Source organism: Emydura macquarii, unplaced genomic scaffold, assembly GCF_026122565.2.
Source record: "Emydura macquarii macquarii isolate MOO-44397 ecotype Brisbane River unplaced genomic scaffold, CSIRO-AGI_Emac_v2 contig_499, whole genome shotgun sequence".
Classification (NCBI taxonomy): Eukaryota; Metazoa; Chordata; order Testudines; family Chelidae; genus Emydura; species Emydura macquarii.
Window position 1 is genome coordinate 14,377,501 of NW_027130636.1, and position 23,862 is coordinate 14,401,362.

Here is a 23,862-nt window from a genome sequence, read left to right on the forward strand (position 1 = left end):
TGCTTTGTAAGATGCTGCCAACTCCTCCACTTCTCAAGAGATTAATTAGGTCTAGTGTCAATCAAACATGTTTAAAAAGGTGGAGAAAAGCAAAAACATATCAGCTAACAGTAAGGAAAATGTGAACCCTCTAAACAGTGCTATGTAGAGAGCAGAAATTGCATTTTGCAGAAGATTTTGAAACTTTGAAATTTGTTTTCATTCTGATTTGGAATGAAACTGGAAAATTTCAAAAATTCTCCACAAAAGAAAATTCTGAAAAACAGTTCTTTGCAAATCAATTTTTGAAATTTTCCAGTTTCATTCCAAATTTTATTTAGTGAGTGTGAGTGTGAGAATGATACAAAACAAAAAAAATTCAAACCAACAAGTCATTTTGAAAGGAAAACTCAAAACATTTCATTTCAAAGATGTCAAAACAGAACAATTTGACACTGTCTGAACTTGATCTTCCCTTTCACCTCTAGGGAAAAAAATTCAGCAAAATTAACACAATTCTGTGAAGCATTTCAACATCAATAGAAAATTGTCCTATCGGGTTTTTCTGATGAGCTCTACCTCTAAATAATATTTAATCAATAGAATCACACAAAATATTTCAAAAAACACATTAACAGCATATTCATATGAATTGTATCCAGAAAAATGATTTTAGAAAACCCAAGCTGACTCCTCTAATTGTCTAGTGTGCACAGCAAATGTATTAGAAAAGGAAATAAGGTATGTAATTGGAGACTATGATTCTATGACTTTAATGGGTGCTGACAGCAAGTCCTCTGAGCAGATTTCAAAAAAGGAACATTTTCTAAAAATATATATATTTTCCTTTACTTATGTCTCTATTATAATAACTAGTAACAGTATCTATACTTTTCTTAAAAAGTTATGAATGGCTTCTTTCAGCCCAAGTGTGTGATTTTTCTCTGAATTAACAACAAAAACACTGGGCCAAATTTATCTCTAGTGTAACTCCACTGACGTGTGTGTATATGTATTTATGAAAGAGATTTCTTAATTACAGGCAGAAAACTGTATGCTTCATTCCATAAGGCTTGTGATGTGTGCTACCAATATATTCAAATGGCTCTATTCACCATATATAACTTTCTAGCCCAGCTTATGTATCAAAGTGTGTGTTACCACTTTATAATGGAAGCTATATTAAAGTTACCAAGATCTCTCAATATTGTAACCTGAAACACATGTACTTTTTCATTCCACAACTTGTTTAACGTTTTATGTAGTTAAACAGAACAACAACTCCTCTTTAAACCTCAGCTAGCACATCCTAAAAGGGAAAAAAAATAACTAATGGAAACACAATCCTATAACAGAACCACATAGAATCCTGAACTTGGCAATACATTACCCTTGACTTCCCTTAGGAAAAGATTCATATGTTATTCCAATTGTTCAAACTGTACTGAACACATTTATAAAGCTAGATTCTGATCTCAGCTACAGAGTTTGCAAATCTAGAGGAACTTCAACAAAGGAGTTGCTCTGCATGTGCACTGGTATAGCTGAGACCGGAATTTGGCCCTTAAATGTATTTTATATTGTGTCACTAAACTACTAATTCCTGTTGAAAGAAATCTATATGGAAACAAAATTTGGAAGACCTAAAATTCATTTCTTATCATTTCGTAGGAGTAATCCAATTGAACTGATATCCTGAATTCTCTTACTTGTCTAACTATAATCAACCAAACTTTATACGAGAGCTTAGAAGCAAGTCTCTTATTAACACTTGAATCAATGATGTATAGTAACTAGTGAAAATTTTAGAAAAGGAATTAAGAGTAAATAAATAAAATGAACAGATGGGACCTGATCCTGCATTCTTTATGCATCTCAGCTCACCCTAAAATCAATGGGAGTTTTAGTTCACAAGGAATGTAGACTTAGGCCTGACATGCCTCAAGTATTTGCATAATAGAAACTTACAGTATACCCATTTAATCTTTTAGCTTTTATAGTATTTCTGTGTCTGTGGTAAGGGTGTCTATTGCACACAAGGTGTTGAATTTCTAGTATAAAATAGCAACATATTTTGGGGGTTTTTTTTAAATAAACTACCACTGACACAAATGGGAGCAAGATAATAAAAGTGATACTTTGCACTTATTTAGCACTTTTCTATCATGAATATCAAAATGTTTTATAAGATGGGTAAGCATTTTACAGATGGGGAAACTGGGGCACAGGTGGAATGACTCGTCTGTGGTCATGCAGCAAGTCAGTGCCAGACTCGAGAACAGAATCAAGGTCTCCTCATTCCCAATGCCATGCTGTATCAAGAACAATCAACCCCTAATGTTTGCTTTCCATTGCTTACACATATGTATTTGTATATCATTAATAATAATGAATTCTAGATTCTGTGTTCATGTTTAACTTTTTGTTGGCAAATATCAAGTTTAAAAATTATATCTGGAAACTACTTTCAAGCATCTACAATGCCCTGTGTAAAAAGGAAAACAAGAATCTCTCATGCTTTTCCCAAGAGTGTGTTTTAATTACCGTTGAGGCAATACCAAAAACTTTAATTCAAACCTACCCACCTCCATCCTCGAATCATAGAGTTGGAAGGGACCTCAGGAGGTCATCTAATCCAACCTCCTGCTTAAAGCAGGACTAACCTCAGCTAAATCATCCCGGCGAGGGTTTTGTCAAGCCACAGCTTAAAACCCTCTAAAGGTTGGAGATTCCACCACCTCCCTAGGTATCCCATTCCAGTGCTTCACCACCCTCCTAGTGAAAAACTTTTTCCTAATGTCCAACCTAGACCTCCCCCACTGCAACTTGAGACTGTTGCTCCTTGTTCTGTCATCTGCCACCACTGAGAATAGCCTAGCTCCATCCTCCCTGGAACCCCCTTTCAGGTAGTTAAAGGCTGCTATCAAATCCCCCCCCCCCTCATTCTTCTCTTCTGCAGACTAAACAAGCCTAGTTCTCTCAGCCTCTCCTCATAAGTCTTGTGCCCTGACACAAAGTTTGGTGACTCAGATAAAATGGAACAAGGATCCAGACTACTCTTAAGTTCAGTTTTGGGAAGAAAAAAAAAGCCCAGCCAACAAGATTTTACAAAACATAGCCTCTTTGGTCCACTTCTAACTTTAACCCATATTTTGTTCATTCTTCTATCTTAATTTTTAAAAGTAAGATCTTAAAATGGATTATGATTGGTTACTTCCAATTGTGCTTTTGAGGAGATTGAAATATGAGTAATTTTTTCCTTTCAATGCAGACAAACCAAAAATGCTAATAGATAATATTTATTTCAAATGAAAAGTACTATCATCAAGTAGGATCCATGGTCATGCCTCACAAATTTATGCTTCCACTCAAATGTAATTATCTTCTAAAGGTTGATGCAACTATTCAAGTTGCTTTGGGATTTGTTGGTGAATATGAATACCTTTTTTCTTTTTTTAAACTAACTTTCCAAAATGACTCACTCACTGTAATTGTTTCAGCAACAAGGTTTAGTCATCTGGATCATCTCTATCTGTACAAATTAGGCAGTGCTTTCATATAAAATATTTCTCTATCTATTATAGTTGTGTGGAAAAATATTTAAAATTGAGGTGAGTCTTATGAAGGGCCAGATGTGCCGCCTTTGTTCATAGAAGAAGTGCCACAGAAATCAAAGGGACTATTCATCTGAGGAACAAGCCCAAAGAGACGGCATCCAAGGTAAAAAACAAAAAACAAACAAAAAACAAAAAAAAACAACCACACCTTGCGTGGCATTGTAAGGTCTTGAAGGCATCAAAATGGAAAACATAATTCAAACATGATATACAACAGAATCACAGCACTACTACACAGCCAGCACATTCATAATTAATGGTTCCTATTCCACATGTTATACAAATGTATTATATGAGAACGCCCATTGAAGTAAATGGAAATGTTAAGTGTGGCTACATTGGGTGGTCAGGGCAGAGAGGGGGGAAAAATTCTCCTCTCACTGTGAAAAAGAATTGAAAACATACAAAGGACATGTAGCGCCATGAGCATACATAATAAGAGTGGTACATTGTGAGCCTTCTCTGGAGGGCAGCCTCCATTGCTGCAGGTTTATCTGGCCACCGGAGTGTATGTTAACAAGGCCAGAATTTCAACAGCCAGGAGCATTTCTCTGTTCCTTAACTTTTGACCATTTCCAGGCCAAACCCACCAGTTCTATTTTTGAGATGCACATCATGATGAAGTGCCAAGCCATTGTTTCCTCATACCCAAGTAAACATTAACTCATCCACAAAAGCCTCTCCCGCCACCAGGCTAGCGAGTTGGTATCACGGTCAGTACAACTGTGCAACAATGAAACCAGCCTCCTTTTCTCACATGTGCTTTGTGTTACCATTCTTTTTCCTTATTATTGCAATGCACTACCACCCTAGGACTTAGATTTGCGGACAATTGTCCTGTATCACAAATATCACGCAGCTCGGCCATTGCTCATGTGCCACCTTAGCAAGCGAATATTCTCCAGAACGACCTGTATAACGACTGTCATGCCACACCCCCAATAAGCTATTAGTGCTTATTCCATGCAGTCACCATGGGCTAGGTGACACCATTTAAGCACTTTGCAGGATCGGGGGCAGTGAAGAGCCACCCTGCCCCAAGAGGACCACCAGGTGGTTGTATGCCTCAGAATACAGCAGGTGTGTGCCTATCAATTAGACCCCTATACGGGATGCAGCCTGGTCCCCCCCGTGTGCCAGTCCCAGTCCATGAGATATATAAACTCACAACATTAATAAGGACAGAGCAGAGGAACTTTGGATCCAAGCTCCCAAATTTTGCAGCTGGCCCCGCCACCATAATGGACTGAACCAAAACCCATGGGTCAGGACAAACCTGAACTTTGTAGCTCAAGCCCAACAGTACATTGATCAGCTCTGTACGCTCTGCATTAGATAGAGTTAGGTCCTTTAACCACGCATCACTTATTAAATTAAGCATTTTCTACTATGTTAACAAATTATTTGGATGTCTGAGTTTAGAATTTAGAAAACAAATAATGGTAATAAAAAGGGCTCTCTCCTTCTCTGAAAGATAACCAGATATGGGTAATAGAAGTCAGGTTACAGAGACATTCATGATACATTTGCAGCAGATTGATTGTCCCTTTACATGGATTTCTTCTAAAGGAAGGACAACTTAGATAAAGAGATAAAGATCCCGAGAAGGGTCCTTGTAGGTCATTTAAAGCTTAGGCCACATTCTGCAATGGAAGTATAAAAGAGGAAGATGTAAAACAACAACACACACAAAAGAAGTTGTGGTTAATGGAACAAATAAAGCTGGGATTCTGCAGTGTCAAATAAGCAAAGCAAGACAAATGTAGACCCCTTTGCAGTGTCAGATTGGCCAAGATACTGTAACTGACAGGAAGAGTCTGTTATACAATGTGGCTTGTAAATGCCCATAGAAAGAACATTCTGAGACACGGTACACAGCAGACATTGCAGAGCCAGTAAGATCCTTACAAAAGCTGCACCTCTCACTGTTTTCTGATGTGCCTGTAGCACCTGCTATACCCTGATGGCCTTTCTGAGTATTTAGCGAACTGAAGCTTTATGGTCCTGACAGTCAGCAGTGGGTGTTGACCACGGCACTGCTGTGCAGAACTCTGCATAGGCATCTTCCCACCATCCCAGCAGCATAGCTCAGCAGTGACGGCTGCTGCCCAACTGCAGTGTCCAATGTGTGGACTACACTTTCCCCTTTAGGAACCCGCATTACATGGATAGGTGGTGTTGATAGGCTGGGGACATTTTTCATTCCAGAAAGTGATTTTTCCACAGCAATAAGGGAACAGACTTGTGCGCATTGCAAGGAGAGCTGGGGAAGTCTGCTGTGGTGGAGACAGATTTTTAAGTGTCTGCTTTACTTTGCACCCTCCTGTTAGTCACATCTCAGCCCTCTTGCCCTACCACAGAACAATTGGCATCTCCCCCAGCCATCCTCTTTTAGCCAGCCACATATCATTCTCTTCTGGTCGCTTTCACACACATACACCCCCTGTACAATTTAAATTGTATGACACTTGTTTTTCATGCCCACAGAATAGATCATCAGTGCATGTTAGATGACACTGCTGCTTGCACCCATTTTCTAATAATCGTCATTAATTTACGTCACAACAAAACATGCCCCCTTACATATTCAACATCCCGTAAACTATTCACTAGCAAAAAACCTTTCAAATGTAACAAAAAGCTGTCTAATATCCACAAAGTATTCTGCAAAATGTAATTAAAGCTCCGATGGCATTGATTCTCCCATTGCACATGTGCCTCCCACTACCACATATGGAAGTTTCATATATATGTTGATGGACATAAAGTTCATCACCCATCCCCAGCTGTGTAAAAGCAGAGAGGTAACATATTTGTATTGACTATATATAAACATCTTAGGGTTTATTTTCTCAGCTAAGAGGCAGTTTACAGTATGTGAAAAAGTCCCATTAATGAGTAATTTTCTGAAGCAGAGAAGTAGGAGGATCTAGGATTATCTTCCCTGGGAACATGTTGTGATAATACCCTCCCCTTTGGAGCAATCTGGTGCATTCTCAAGACAGAAGCAACTTTTCTGAAGTATCTTTATGAGCTAGCAATAAAAGACACCACTGTCTGGATAATTTAGTTACCCTTTCTGGATATATCAGTGCCACCAGAAGCAGAGAATCTCTGAATTTGGCACCTTAATGTGAAGGCTGCCTAGTGCCTCCTTTACCGTAGGAGAAAAATGTCAATTCCTGGCATAAACAGCTCTTCCTGTCTTACCTCAGGAAAAACCTGTCAGCTAAAAAGGAGTCTAGCAACTTTCTGCCGTGGCCCTTTGAAGTTCTTCCTTGGCTGACTGATGCTCACCGACTCATAAAGAGAAGAAAAGACATCCACCACGGCACTCTTCACAAGTGTATTATACTCCACACAAAATCTCTCTCATCTAAAATTTTTAAAAAATGCTTCTTTTTAGGGTGTACTAGTTCTAAACTGTAACACGTTTTGTTCCTTTTAAAAAGTAGACAGCCTTTCCACAGGCAATTACTCTGCTTGATTGTTTTTGTGTTTGATCGTGTAGCCTTATTCCACAGAATCATAAATGTTAGCAATGGAACATTCAGTTCATCTCCCTGCAGATGCAAGATCGTTCCCTGTAATATATTTTCCAGTGTCTTCTCTGGCCTGGATTTAAATGTAAAAGACAGCAGATAAGAGGGATAGGTACCTATTAGTCTCCATCAAGACCTGGTGAATATTTGTTCCTATCCCAGAATATCCATACATCTGATAGTTTTCCACAATTTGCAGAATCCACATAGAGTAATTTCTTGTTATTTGTGGTGCTGCAGATCAGGACTGAGATGCAGTACCAGGGCAATAAAGCATCCACAGCCCCTGCCAGATTCTAATCAGTAGTCTTTTCTTGTGCTCAGGAATGTTTAAATTCACCAGATTAAAAAAAAATAGTAATAATATACAGGGAAGGAAACACACAGGTACCTTAGGACCTGATTCAAAGCCTATTAAAGACAATGGGGGTCTTTCCACTCATTTCAAATGGATTTTGGATCAGGCCCACAAAACCACCTAATCTATCTGAGACTGTCAATAGAGAATGTTTAAATCATGGTGTAAAAAAAAAAAAAAAAGGCTAATTTTTATTAATTTTTGATTAAATGATTCATGGCAAGACAGCAATTTAATATGAACCTCTGAAAGCCAAGGAGACTTCAGGCAAGCAGAACCTCTGAGAATCAGACCCAACATGTGTGCCGCTGAGCACCCAAAAATTGAGGCATCCAATGGTGGACACTTCTGAAAATTTTGGTCCCCGCGATTTGTTCAGATCACTGTCTCAGCTGAAATTAGGATTTAGCTGGAATTTCCGGGCTCCCCCAGTCCTGTGTTCCAACCACTAGCCCACACCTCTACCAGTAAATATTTACAATAAAGTACAGATTTATCTAACAAACACAGTTAATAATGAACTACCTTTTTGATATCTCTCTGGAGTCAATCCATTTAACATAGATGCTTTCACAAAAAAATGTATTCTGTTTTGTACAAGAAAGATTTTTTTTTTAAATTGGGCAAATATTCCTATAGCATATTTTGCAGTATCAGTTTAAACTTTTAACAAATACATTTAGACTGTGCTTGTGCCTCTTTTCTGTCCATCTTCTGTGAATATGCTAGCAAATGAACTCATTGTGCATGAAAAATAGCAAATTTGAAGAAGAATGATCCAAATCCTCAAAGCTATTTATGAGTTAGGCCCCTAAATAGCTTTGAAGGTCTGGGCCAATAGTCACAGAAAGCAAATATCACATTACATTTGTACTGGTGAATGTTCACAGCAGAAAGCTGTAATAGTAATGCCCATCCAGAGAACAGAAACATACCATGATCTTTGTAAGTCCAATCAAACAGCTCAGATTTCAATCATAAAATATTTGCTCACAAACTACAGACCAAGAGCTCTGTGCATACATTATTCAACAATATTTTTAAAAAATGAATAATTAAGGACATTGCAACCTATTCATGGACAGTTGTCAAACAGAGAAAGAGGCAACATTCCTTACATACATTATATATTATGAATTGCCATGTTCTAATAAATATATTATGGCCCAGATCCTCAGTTAGTGTAAATCAGCATAACACCATTGAAGCGAATGGAACTATGCCAAATTACACCAATTGAAGATCTAGTTAATATTTGAATGCAGAATCTGTATAAAGTTTAGAAAGTGACTTTGATCATAAAGGTACCTTAACAATAGTCTGTGCCTGCTGTTAACAAAGCACCATGTCCGTGTACATTCAGCCAGCCATTAGGCTAATTCTACCACGCCTATCACAGCTGGCATGTGCATTATTGTTTGTCCTTGTACTCTTTCTACCCTGCTATGAAAGATTTTGCAGAGGTTCCATAGTCCAAGCTAGTTTTGTTCCCCCCAAAGATCGGGGTGCTGGCTGCTATTCCAGGTACAGAGGCTACAAGTTTAAATCCTGCTAGGTGCAATGGTTGTTTTTAATTTGTCTTATCTGAATTTAAAGTTTTGATAGAATAAAAACAGATAACTTTTATACTGTCATTTATAGATCCTAAAGCACTTTACAATGGAAGTCAGTATCATTACCCCATTTTACAGATTGGGACACAGAAAGATTAACTTATTTGCAAAAGATCATGTAACCGGTCAGTGACATAGCCAAGTAGAGAATGAATTCCAGGCCAGCGCCCTCTCCACTGGGCCACACTTGTGAGCAGGAGGAATTTACCCCAGGCAGTGAGACACACAATTTGGGAAACTGAGATGTTCCCCTGTCCCAGAGAGAGTCATAACAGAGAATAAGAAGCCTGGGGGATGGCTCAGAGAGCAGCAGCGGTAGTCTCACAACTGGTTCAGTGCACAAGCAGTGCTGAGACACATAATATATCATGATTCTAGATGTAGGATAAATTGTGTCTACTAAAACCAGCTTAATTCCTCCAGAGCTTTTATTCTGCTAACCCTAACTTCAGTAATTGTCTTATATGTTTGTAAAGCATTTGCCAACCGACATAGTGTTATATGAGATCACCACTCTTTTCCCCTTTACTTAGATTAGGATGTAATGGCCCGGATAAATCCTATTTTATATTTACATAGCACCTTGGATCCTGATGAACACAAAGTGTCCCACAAACTATAGGGCAGATTGAAAGTCCACTGAATTCAATGGAAAGATTCCCCTGGATCAAGCACAATGTACACACAATACCACTTAGCTGCAGATACCTAGTAATGGTGGTCAGGCAGAGATCAGCACACATTGCAGATGTGGGGAGAGGACACACAGGAGCAATCCCTTACTCTTATAAAAAGTGCTGTGCAATCTTCAGTGTCCATGAGGTGCAGGCAGGACCTTCATTTTTAAGGTCCCATCCAAAAGGCATTCCTTGTTAAACTTTCCCCAGACAAAGAACAAAGCAGTCTCATTTTTTCAGTCTAGATTATTTTAAATGTCAGACTGAGAAAAACAAAGAGAAAGAACAACCATAAACTCTCCAGGATAGGAAGAAAACCCAGTAACTCACTCAGTAACATGTTGCACCTGAACTTAACAGAAAATGGCAACTGCCTTCCAGCTGCTCCTGCAGTAGGCAGGGAGACCCCTCTCAATTTAAAGATATAGCACACAAAACATAAACCAGACTGGTTCACTCCTCCTTTCACTCACAGAGGTATATTAATACAATCTCAATGTATTTATATTCTAGTATACAGGAATGTGATGATTCCTTCTAACCAATGGGCTCAGGCCAGCTAAAGTTGCCAGGAAGCATTGCTACTCAAAAACTAGCTGAAATCTGAAGAATATATCCAGTAAAAAAAAGTTACTTATCCAAAAGAGCTCTCCCTCTTCTATGCTGCATAGCTCCTAGTGCTGGCTCCCTTCAAATTTCTTGCCAGTGGACAAGAAACAAATGTGAACTGGTCTAGTTCCAAGTTAGAGTCACTTTCCTTCATGGTCATGGATGGTGTTAGAAATTGGAAGGCTCAGTTGCCAGTCTATTCTTCAATCAGCCAGGTTGTTTTATATATAAAAATCTCTTTGCAAGTGTCCCATCACCCATCTCTGACCACTACATTCAGAGGAGCTGGTTTGGAGGGATTTTTTTTTTAATCTTCAGGCAATGTTTGGTCCCTGATGTGCTCTTCCATTACTGACAAGTCTGTTCCTGAGGTCAAACTAGGAGAAATGTTTGTGCCACCCTTTGGCCTTCACCTCTCCATCTCTTTTATAGTAGATATAGTGTAAATGGCACCTCCTAACTTGCCTTAAGGAAAGAGATGTCAGCCAGGAAAAAAAAGTACAACTTCAAACCATGATCTCTTTTAAGTTCTCCAGCTAGTTGATTTCCTGATCATCCCAGCAATATTCCCTCATTTCTTTTCCAAAATTCCAACTACTTTTTGTTTGGGAAGTAGGGGTGAGAGAAATACAGCGGTTGGAGAAAGAGTATACCTCCCTTCAAAATCATGATTAAGCTTCAGCCACTGGGGAGCCCAAGAATCTATATCAAGTGAGGAGTATTAGCACTCAGCTATTATGGGGATTTTCACAATAAATAATAAAGCTTCCAAGGGCTGGCAGCTGAGTAAGACCATTTTGGCTGGATCAGGCCTTAGAGGTTTTTAAAGTGTATTTCTCTGAAGAGGGACTGTAAAAATGTCCCCTTTTTACTAATCAGACCTGCTGCCTGTGTGGATTCAGAGGCAAGCCTGCTTACTTCAACATCATAAGTCATTTTTTTAAAACTATTTTAATGCTTGTTAACATTGCAAAACTAACCCGTCTATGGGACAGCGAGCTGGAGTCTATTCTAGGTCCCTCAAACTCAGAGTTTTCAGTTCCCAGAGCAAAGCCAAATTCTAACCTCAGTTACACCTACTAAGACCCACTGAAGACTATGAGGTTACTTTGATGTAAATGAGGGCACAGTTTGGCCTGCAGAATCTTTATGCATACACATACATATATACATGGAAGGAAGTAATGACCAGACAAACAAAATGGCTGCCATATGCAGCCATTTTCCATGTCTACGAGGGGAAGTGAGTAATTTGGAAGCCTATTATACTCTCTGCCACATGGCATCTTTTCCTATTCAATAGATAGGGGAAGGCAAGCAAGGCATTGGAGAATGAGTAGGAGCTGAACAAACACTCAATAACCCAGAACAGCATCTGAAATAACCACTCATACAGCCATAAACCTGAATGTTCATCAGAAGTGGTGAAAAAGCAGTTTGCTCTAATGGGAATTTGAAAAGTAGGCCTGCATTATACAACATATAGTTGTATGTGTCCTATGAATTTGGTGGAAAATGAGCATCCCAAATGCAAAATTAAATATCAGGAGCACTTTTGCCTGATTCTTGTCCCAGTGAAGTGGGATCCCATTAATTTCAAAGAGAGCAGGAACAGGCCCTGTATACTGCACTTGAAAGGGAGTGGACTCAGTGATCTAACATGTCTTTTCCAAATGTAACGTCTACTGTATAATCCTATAATTTTGAATCACTAAATTAATTAACCGATTCATAAAATGGAGCTTTTTCCTCTCTGTTCCTTATCAGTTTAAAAAAATGTATGCAAAGAACACAATCAAAGTATATGAACATAGTAACTGTTGCATGACACACATAATGGTTAAAATGTTCCAGGCCTTCCTCTGCACTGAACAGCATGCAAGAAGTTATGAAAAGCTGCAGGCCTTACTGCAAAATATTACAATGTAAGGGTCTGATCATTACTCACCTAAGTAATCCTTGCAAATCCTGCCTCCTGTCTTATTCAGTCACATAGTTTTACCTTCAGTGGAACTATTTGCACAAGTAAGGAATACTTGTGTGAGTTAGACTGGATCCTAAAATGGTTAGTAGCAATTTGGAAGTATCAGTTCTTACATGCAAACACAGAGGGCTTCACTCTGCTTTTACTTATACCAGCTTCACTCCACTGACTTCATTGGAGTATCTCCTGATTTTCATGAGCTAAGTCAGATCAGTATTGTGCACGGAAGGTTTTGCAAATTTTCACAAGAATTCACAAGTTTGATCTAGGACTGACAGACACTGTTTTTCTTAGTAAAAATGGGGAAATGGCAAGTCACATTTTCACACATTTATGTTAGCTACTCACTTGCCGTTTTTCTCTTTTTCTCAAAGCCCTCCCTTTGCCAAAAATATGCAACTGAGAACCACAAACTACTTTGCTTTTCAGGAAAGCAGTGGAAACATGACTTCCATATTGTTTGGTCAAAAGCATAATTTTTTTTCCACTAAGCTCCACTGGTAAGTTTGCAACAAACATCACTGAGCTTGTGCTACTTGTGCTACCTATGACTAAATGAGAGACTTCAACTCTTAGCACAGCAGTTCAGATCAAACTAACAGCCTTGAGTTTTAAAATGGGCAGGAGTTCCTGGAAGGACATTTTCAGTTCAGGGTCTTCCAACTATGGAGTCACTCCCCTCATGACAGAGCCAGATTCTGTTGACCTTGCTGCAAGACCTGCTTATTTTTATCCCCAACCTTTGCTGAGGAAGTAGTTGAAGATTTGGAGAGTGGTAATTTTGATGGGTTATAAAGGGGATTTAAATCTAATATGGTTACATTTAGAATGTTGGTGCCTTGTTAACTGGGGTATGTATCAATAGAGAGGTGCATTTTAATAAAGTGAAATAAAGTAATTAATGAGCTAGGAGAACTAGAGCAGTTATTGGTTTTTCGGGTTATGCATATGGGGCCAAATCCTGCTTAATTTGGCATATATGGTTTTACAGGTGAGAGTAAAGTGAGTGGGATTTGATTTATATCACATAAACTTTCTGGACACTGACATGTCAGCTGAAGATTGTTTAGTCCTCATGTAACTATAACTATGATGATCTATGTGTCAGTACGTCTAATACAGAAATTACTACATATAGTCATTTTTAGTTTAGACCTCCATGTTGGATATAAACATCCTTAAGAGAGACCCATATATGGACTCAGGCATGGCGTAAATATTGGCCATGTTTGGCAGAAATCCCACTCCAAGACAGATATCCACAAAAATTCAAAAAAATCATAACGTGGAATACATGTCACTGTTCTCATCATGCAGACATCCACTCAAATGTGCAGGTTAAACATTCTGATTTTTCAAGGAATTTTTGGCCCTAAATATTTTTTCAGAATCTTACCTAACAAACTGGAGAAAAATATCTTCAAAAGTAGCCAGGTATTTGCGAAGAGCACATAGACCGCTATTTTAGCAAGAGATTTGCAGATCAAACAAATACAAATATGTATTTAAGAAAGACAGTAGGTAAAATGCTGATTTTAAAAAATCTCTATCTTAGAAATTTTATACAGCTGGATGTATTCCGCTGCAGTATCCCAGTACTGGCCATGTAAAATCAACGGCAATGTCCCTAGCAGTATCTATCTATCTATCTATCTATCCCACGCTCACTACCATTGTATAAAAGTTAAAGCCCCACTGTAATCAGTTAGACCAAGATCTGGCTCTCAGATTCTGCATTTTAGTTGTAACTCCATATCATAATTGTAACTCAATAAAACAGTCCTAACTGTACATACTATATAATGCTGTATTTCCACATTGAGGATGTGGGGTCATGTATTTTACTATCCCTGAAATAAATACAGATTTATGTTCTACAGCTGAGAATTGTTTATTTTCAAGAGCTAAATAAATCTTTTTCACATATCTTGTCCTGTTCGATTTACCCGGTAGTTTTGAGAAGGGGTAGTACATTCATCCTCACTCTTGCAAATGAGAATCACCTACAAAATCATAACGTAGCCACATATAAAAAATAGCACATATATCATGGCATTGTTCTTATACGTAGGGCCCAACTCCATTGCCTTCAGCGGAAGTTTTGGTCACCCAGTACCCCCTGTGATCTACCACAATGTTTAGTGTAATGCAGGGATCTCTTTTCTTTTTTTTTCCTTTAGACTATCACCAACAGCAAGATTAGGTGCAATGAAACTAAACTCATTAAAACTCAGTGAAAGATTAAGCATCTTAATGCTCTAAAATGACATTGCATTTTGATAAAGATATATACATTCACATAACCTATATATTTAATTATAAACATAAAATCTACAAAATTGTAAAATATATATAATTCATGTATGCTTCAGACCATGTTAAATAAGGAATCCATTCAGTTTCACATCTCCCCAAAGACAATTTGATCATTAATCCATGGCGGTTTGAGAAGCAAAGAAGGATTTTCCGAGACAGATAAATTGAAATGATCCTGCTTTGATCTCTGTAGTTAAGAATCGGTTACAATGGAAGATGAACAACAAGGGGCAGAGCTACTGGCCTTTTTATATGTAACAAAGGTATCGGCAAACAACTACTTAATCAATATTTGGCCAGGGACACTGAAAACTTCCTTTTCAGATTTTAATTCCTAGTTGTAAAACAACTGTAGAGCAACCGACGGCGACGTAAAACTGACTGCTTAATTGCCTTTTGCTGTCGTGTTAGTTATATATGTACATTGTTAATAGTTCTTGAATCTTTATTTACCAGAATAAATAAATGACCTCCCATAGATTCATCGACGTCCAACTAACTAAATATTCTCAGCGCATGACACAGTTTAACTGTAATATGTCCACAGTGATTTCTTTAATTCATTATGTCTTTTTCTCTAGTAAGTGATTTAAACAGAATTAGTTAAACAGCATGGGGCAGCAGTACTTCAGGGCAAATGAAGTAAAATTATGCATCACATTGCACTAAACAAAGTCTTGTGGTGAGTTATGTTACTGTACATCACTTTTATTAGCAAGAGATCCCTGTATTTTGGGAACTCTTCGAAGTATACTAAACTTTTATTTATTTATTTTGTTCTCTCCCTCCAAAACATACGTGTTTGTTACATAGAATTTAAAGTGACATTTCTATGGAGAAATTCACATTGACTACCCTGGTCTGATTTATTGTGTTGTGTTTCACTCAATTTCTTCTTAAATTAACCAGAGAGCACTTTGTAGTTCTGCTTCATTTCCCAATACAGTTTTATTACTTTGCCCTGGGGACTCTCAATTATCTATCAAGATCAACTTTATGTGTTCCCCCTTTCCACACACATATTCCCAATCTTATCAATAAATGCATCTTATCAATAAATACCAAAATAAATCTTCCTCCAGCAAATATGAGATAACAAATTCACGTATTCCAATTGATACAACAGAAATTATCATTTAAAATTGCCCAGAAAAATATCTTCTAAGGTTTTCATCATCTTAGATTTTTTTTGAAATCTTGAGTCTACATCTGAAAAAATACTTACAGAATCTTATTCTGTCCATTGATATCACTTTGGCTAAAGCCATACTGATGCTGATCCAGAAATCCTTAGCTTCAGAGCGAACTTTGTCTGAGTAATGAGTTTAGGATTACACCCATATTATCATTAAGCCATAATAGAACAAAACAAATCAAGGACCCAGTCCTGAAAGCGGTAACCCACATGAATAACTTTATGCATTTTAAATGGGACTTTTCTTAGTTACTATTCTATGATAGTGTTTGCAGGATTAGGCTATTAGGGCCCAATCTTGTAACCTCTAGTTTTCATAGGTAGCTAAGGGTACTCAGCACCTCATAAAGTTGAGTTCAAAAGGAGCACAATCGTTAGTGAGGCAAAAACTCCCATTAAAGTCAAGAATTTTGAAAGCAATATCTGCATGGTGTTTGCCAACAAGATATCAACAGACAGCATAAGATTTTGTGAGCAAAATCATGGCCACACTGAAATCAATGGGAATAAAGCCATAGAGGTCAATGAGTCCAGAATTTCACCCTTGAAGTCTAGTCAAATATTAATTCAGAAGTATAGAGTAATCAAAGCAGATACCATCTTTAATAGTTTCTTTTGATCATTTGAAATGTCAGTTTTTGTCACATAAATTGACATCATGAATCTGTGATCTAATATTTGCTAAGGGAAGGTTTGGTCTTGTTTTAAATGTATTTACGGAGAAGAGTTGGAAGGGACTTCTGCAGCGGTACTGTCTGAATAGAATCAGGCCCTTTTAAGCTAAGTTAAGTTGAAGGCAGCAAATCAGAATGAAGCCATAGTCAATCAAATCTTAGTTTCAAAAAAGGGAGGTGTCATTCTTCTGTGTATATCAGAGACCGTGTTGCTAAATGGAATCACTTTTCCTCTCGTTTTAAGTATTGATAGCATTATTGTTTATATGGCACTATTGGTATGCAATGAGTAAAACATCTATCACTCCTTGAAAATGTTTCCTGCCTTATTCAACCTTCAGAATCGGAATCTAAGGGCCTGATCCTCGGAGGTGTGGAGCACCCTCAATTCTCACTGAAGTCATTGGTAGTTGGGGGTGCTCAGCACCACTCTGGAAATGCTGAACACCTTCTTGGATCAGGTCCTAATTTATTTGTAGGTCCAATAAAATGTGCAATATTATCTGGGGGGGTTTGTTGTGTGTTTATACAGCACTTAGCATGATTGGGTTCTGGTCCATGACTGGGCATCATAGGCACTATCACTATAAAAATAATAAATAATAATATTAATAATAAATCCTGCAGTCTACTCACTTCTTAGTCAAACATTTCCCTGTTTTCTTTGCTATTTTAACAGATTGAGGACAGTAACTCCATTCTAATTACACAAGTTTAATTCTTGGAGCTACTAGTGATAAAATACTTAAAGGTATTAAGAAATTCTAGATTCAATAAAATAATTGCTCCCAATCACAAAGTTACATCATTTAATTCCAACTTTTTTACTAGGAAAATTTAGAACAGATACAGTTATTAGAGCTCCATAAGATAAAATGTGTGGTTTTACTACCGAATTACTTATAGTATTAGTACTGCTTACATTAGAAACAATAAAAGATGTCACTTGTTTTAGAGAAAGTATGGTTTGGTGGCAGACATACGCAGAACAAACATAGTGCTTTTCAGCTATAGATCACAAAATGTTTTACAAAAGTGGGTAAGTGTTCTATAGATAGGGAAACTGCACCAGAAAGAGAAGGCATGTCCCGGGTCACACAACCACGAATAGAAACTAGTCTGCTTATTTCCAGTCTCATGCTCTAACCACTGGACCAACATTGTCTCCACAATGAACAAATGAATGGAGATACACAAATTGATATTTGGTTCCTGTAAGTCAACCCTCTTCTTTAGGAAGTTAATTATATTAATTTAACGGACTAAAAATATCCTCCTGAAGGTTATCTAGCAACCAAAATGAATTCCTCTGATAGCCCATCTAGCCTATGTTACCCTTTAGATCACGTGCAACCACTTCAAAGCCCATGCATCAAATCAGTAATTGTAACATTGCATCTAAATATTTAAGCTAGAGGCTGGTAGTCGCGTGTCCCATTTACAGTCAGCATCTGTCCTCTAATTCCATTACAGTACAAAGCAAAAATGTTTCCCAAAACTCACAAACAGGAAAAGCATCATACAGCTACAGAAGCAGCAACAGCTTCACTTTCTAGTTACTGAGTGGGTCTTTTGTGTTAAGATCTTTCTTTTCTTTAAACTTCCCCTCACACCCCCCAAAAAATAGGGATGGTTGCAGAAATTGCACTAATGTGAGCCTGAGGCCAAAAAAGAAAAAGGAAAAAAAAAAGTGGAGGGAGGGTTTGATCCAAGATGAAAGTCAGAATGAAATAAAGGAGGCAATTTAGTCTGCTGCAGCCTGAATTGCTCAGTTAGTGAAGCCAACGGTACAGAGTGGGGATGACTAGGGCTCTTTGGAATAGTGCGCATGACTGGGGAAGAATCCATTGTGACCATGCCTGGGGGCCAATTCCATTGGGCTGGAGAACAGAGGGTCCCATTTAAGCACTAGGCCGACTGTGTCACCCAGTGCAGCAGCAGGCATGTCTCCCGACCAGTGCAACCCTGCTCCTCATCCAGTACCGAGAAGGGCGAGGAAGAGTTCTATGCACCCTCATCTGATCTTTAAAAAGCAGCCAGCTTTCACTCAGAAAACAACAGCCATCTCAGGAAGTAGCGAGCTATCAAATTAGCCAACATAGCGAATCACATGTGGATTAAAAAGGTACATGCAACTCCACCTTATAAATCAGTTGTTCCAAAACTATGATGTGTAAAGTCATATAAAAGTTTATCTTCAAAATTCCTTATTTATGGACTATGCCTTTATTAGAAGTATATAATAATATTCCCACATATTATATAATATCTATACTAGCTATATCTATACCAATCTATGTTACTATAGTTATACATTTCTCTAAATAGATATTAATATCAATATATCAGTAATATCAAATATCAATATCAATGGGCATAGACAACTGGGAGCTTCGGCGGACTTTAGACTCCTCCTCCCCAACATTTAGGGGTTCCATTAATAAAGTAAACATTTATTTCACTTTATTTAAAGTAAACAAATTTAGTGAGGGTATGAAACTATTCAGCAACTATTATTTTATTATTTTTAACTCTAGCCCTTTCCCCCCCATAAAAAGTTGTCTATGCCTTTGTATATTTAAAGAAAGATATAGCCATAGTAATAGTAAGATAGATGTGTGTTTGTGAAGACCTAAGTATATAGAATAGAAATAGAATAGAATGTATTTCTATATTACAGATTTATGCTTATATTATAATTGCATGTGCGGTGATTACATTTATATAATACATTTCAGAGCTATCTGATATACTATATTTCCAAGCATGTTTGCCCACTTTAGCTGCACTCTTCCCCTTGGCCCATTCTAACAGGACTACTTCTAACATCACCAATCTCTGAGCAGCTTTAAACAAACCGCTTTAAACAGCTACCATCAAAACAAAACAAAAAGTTGTTTCTTACTTTCCTTCAAAAGAGGATATTCCCCCCCTAAATTATACAAGACTGAGGTGCAAAATGTGCAATTTTCAGTCCTGGACCACTGATGAGCTAAAAATCTGATGCCTTCTAACTGACCAGAGTTCTATCATTGGAAAGGGGCATTGCCAGCTCTCCAGTGGGATGCATCACTTGCTTGCAGCTCTATTATAGGTAATTCTAAAGGTTTCTAAAATGTATTAGTTAGATTTTTCTTTCACTGAGTCCTGGACTGATGGTATTTAGGTAACCTAGCTCTGTAGGGCAAGGGCTATGAAAAATAGTAATAGCGTTGTATAAAACTCTTCAAAACATTCCTAAAAGGAGTTTTTTCCCTGCAGAGTATGTACCTCTGCTATCCAGAATAGATGATGGCATGTGGTGGTAAGTTTTTATTGGCACTTCTTAGGGACAACCTGTATAAATCACTGCCGGCTTCATCATTTCTGAGCAACAAACACATCCCAAACTCATGACAATAAATCCTGTGACCCACACCACCATGTATTCTCTATCTAGATCTCTGTATCAAATTCTTCTTTCCTTACTCACAGTCCTCAGATTTAAGTCAACAGGATATCTGCAAGCATGACCCAGCACCACTGAAGTTATTGGGAGCTTTACTTTAATGGAAGCAGAATCAAGCCTTGTGTGAATAATGACAGGAGGATCTGATATGATGTTTTTAACCTTAAACACAGACTCTGGATGAAATCCTGGCCCCTCTGATGTCAATGAGTGTTGAAGCCCAACTTTTATTGCTAACTGGATATGTATAGGAGCCATGTATTTTGAACTGTATTCTCCAAAATTTTCTCTCTGCAATATCCTGCCAGCACTAATATTTGTGTTAACAAATCTCTTCTTATCAAACTCTTTCTGTTATTCCATCATCTCTACCACTCCCATCATAATATTAAGTGGCAGAAGGAAACAAGGCAGTATGAATTATTGTAATGAAGAGTCTCCCTTCCCCGCAATAGCTCATTCTTACCAGGAACTACCCCTAAGGCCTGGTCTACACTGGCGACTTTAGGTCGACATAAAGTCACTTATGTCGACCTCTGTATACCTGTGTCTACACTGGCACTACTGTTAAGTCGAATTAAGTCGCGGCTAAAGTCGACATAATAAGACCACGTCTGCAAGTGGCGTAGTGCCTAATTCGAATTTGTTAGTTCAATTTAGTGTCAGTATAGACACAACGTCACTTAAATCGACTTAATTGCCCTCCAGGAGGTATCCCACAATGCCCCGTTTTGACCGCTCTGGACAGTTGCGCTGTGCTGCTCTGTGGTCACGCTACCAGGAAATATCTCCTCCCAGCAAGCCCCGGGAAGATTTGAATTTTCATTTCCTGTGCTGCCAGTATGGAGAGAGCTTTGTCACTGTTCTCCACATGGCTACTGCAAAGCCCAAATGTGCTCCAGCATGGAGTCAACCAGAGATCTTAGATCTCATCGGGCTGTGGGGTGAGAAGTCCGTTCTGGCTCAGCTTAGAGCCAGCAAAAGGAATCTGGACATTTATGGAAAGATATCACAAGGCATGCTGGAGAAGGGACACAAGAGGGATGCTCAGCAGTGCCGCATGAAGATCAAGGAGCTGCGTCAGTCCTATCAGAAAGCCAGGGAAGCTAACAGCTGTTCTGGCTCCTCGCCAAAAACATGTCGCTTCTACGATGAGGTGCCTGCAATTCTCGGTGGCAATCCCACCACAGTGCTGCTCCGCAGCATCGATACCTCCACTAGGTCACAGTCCATGGACAATGATGAGGACTCCGTGGAGGAGGAGGCTGAGGAGAGCAGGGTGCAGGAGAGTGGGGTGTCCGTTCTCCCTGAAAGTTAGGATATATTCCTGACCCCAGAGTAGTCCAGCAGCACACAGGACAGCACTAATGATCCTGAGGAAGGCGCATATGGTGAGTTTTTTTCTTCTTAGCAGTTCTGTCCTTTTACATTGGAGGAGTGGGGGTGGAAGAAGGGGATTTCAGGCGTTTTGGTGACTGTACTGGGGGGTTACCCAGGGAACAGTTTATTTATGTGATGAGATATGCTCCAATAATTATCAGGAGTTGATATCTCGCAGAAACTTTAGTGTTGGTAATCTTTTAGCCTTTGCAAAAGTTTTCTGGGGAGGGCTGCCTTGTTCCTACCTCCACGGTAGGATACCTTGCCACGCCACGCTGCAATCAAGGGAGCCTGCATCATACCTGAACACAGCTGGTACCCAGCTGTGTGCAGCAAATCTTCCCTTTCCTCCTGGGTGACCCTCAGCAGACTGATATTGCTTATGGTCACCTAGGGAAGATGGCGCATGTTTAAAATACCAGAGCTATACAGCAGATGCCCTGTGCCTTTGTACCTTTGTATTCCCCATTGCAGTATCCTACCAAGTCACATTGATTACTTTTATTTGGTTCAAGCAGAGACTATACCCTCCCCTCCCCCCACACGCTGTCTGCAGATCCTCTCTGTAAGGGCACAGCGAGCAGATCCTTCTGGGACGTCAGGAATGGAATGAGGGTCTGTGTTTGCCCTGTGCACTGCACGGGAAGTATTGTCTACATTGTTGCAATTGTATCATTTTCTTCACTCTGCTAACAATGGCTACCTTGTTATTTTTCTTTCATTCTGTAGAAACCTTGGCCTTGGCCCCACCCTCAAGAAATGCTGTGGAAAGACTATCACAGATTAGAAAGAGGGAAAAGAAAACCAGAGATGACACGTTTGGTGAGACCATGAACGCCTCAGCGGCTGCAGTGACAAAGCAAAGAGCGTGGTGGCTGACTTTGTCCCAGAATATGGACATGGACAGGGAGAGTCGCAGAGAAATGATGGAGCATGATCGCGGTACCACACAGGAGATGCTGCAAATCATGCGGGACCAGGCAGACATGCTGCGGCAGCTTGTGGAGCTTCAGGAGGAGTGGAGGCAGGACAGAGTCCCGTTGCAGCCCATCCATAATGCTCCTCAACTGAGGGCTTTGCTGCCCTGACCCTCCCCCATCTCCAAGAGGGGTCGGAAGAGACTGGCCAGGCTGCAATATGTGCTCACCTCCACTCTGGTGGAGGCGCGCAGAATGCAGCAGCCGACATGCTGACAGCTGGCCAGCAAGCTACCACCCTACCCCTTGAGACAGTAAATGGACACTCTCCCCCTTCCCCCATGACTGAATGTTCATAAATAAAAGTTTGCATAATTTCAACACGTTTCTTTATTAAATCATATCTTGTACTGGAGGGATTTGGCGGGTACAGATTTTGACTGAGAAGGGGGGTGTTCACCAAAGGCAAACAACATACAGGAACAGAAATCAGTCCTGTATCTCATTGCAGAATCTGGTTTTCAAAGCTTCCCTAATGCAAAGCGCTCCGCGGTTCACTCTCAGCGTACTGCTGGCATCTGGCTGCTCATAATTGGCAGCCAGTCTTTCTGCCTCCACAGCCCAACCGTGCGGGAACCTCTTACCCTTCGTTTCACACACATTATGAAGAACACAGCAAGCAGATACCACAGAAGAGAGATTCTTCTCAGTCATGTCCAGCCTAGTGAGCAGACTCCTCCATCTACCCTTTAAACGCCCAAACGCACATTCTACAACCATTCTGCAACTGCTTAACCTCTTATTAAAACACTCCTTGTTGCTGTCAAGATGACCGGTGTACAGCTTCATTAGCCAAGGGAGCAAGGGGTAAGCAGGAGCCCACAGGATCACTATGGGCATTTCCACACCCCCGATGTGAATTTTTTGGTCGGGGAAAAATGTGCCTGCCTGCATATTAGAGAACAGCCCCGAATTACAAAATATGCATGCGTCATGCACCTTCCCAGACCACTTCACATAGATGCCAGTGAAACGACCTGTGTGATCCACAAGGATCCTGCAGGACCATGGAAAAGTATCCCTTTTGGTTTATGTACTCAGTTTGTAGGTGGGTAGGCGCTAAGAAAGGGATGTGCATCCCATCAATGGCCCCCTTGCAATTTGGGAACCCCATTGTGGCAAACCCCTCCACTATGTCCTGCACATTTCCCAAAGTCACTATCCTTTGTAGCAGAAGTCTATTGATGGCCCTGCATACATGAATCATTGCGATGCCCACTGTAGATTTACCGACTCCGAATTGATTCCCAACTGAACGGTAACAGTTGGGGGTTACCAGCTTCCACGGAGCGATGGAGACTCTCTTCTCCACTGTCAGAGCTTGTCTCAAGCAAGTATTCATGCGCTTCGAGTAGACCCCTTTAAAGTGTCTCAGACTGGGCACTCAAAAAACCCAAGACACCAAAAATAACTAGCTGTTTTTCAAAATCTTGGCCATTGGTTTTATCCATTGCTTGCCCAGTCCATGCCCTTCTCAGACATCAACTGAAGAA

The 23,862-nt window shown here is 39.4% G+C and overlaps 1 protein-coding gene across 4 annotated transcripts in view; it reads right to left on the reverse strand.

Annotated features, from left to right (window-relative positions):
* The window catches only part of PAX3 (paired box 3), a 105,142-nt gene that overhangs the window by 73,771 nt on the left and 7,509 nt on the right, over nucleotides 1-23,862 (reverse strand). The window contains exon 5 of one of the 4 annotated variants that reach the window (XM_067538654.1): nucleotides 1,822-1,830. The exons of the other annotated variants lie outside the window; for them this stretch is intronic. Coding sequence (XP_067394755.1) covers nucleotides 1,822-1,830 — 9 coding nt within the window. The remainder of the gene's footprint in view (nucleotides 1-1,821; nucleotides 1,831-23,862) is intronic. 4 annotated transcript variants of the gene reach the window in all.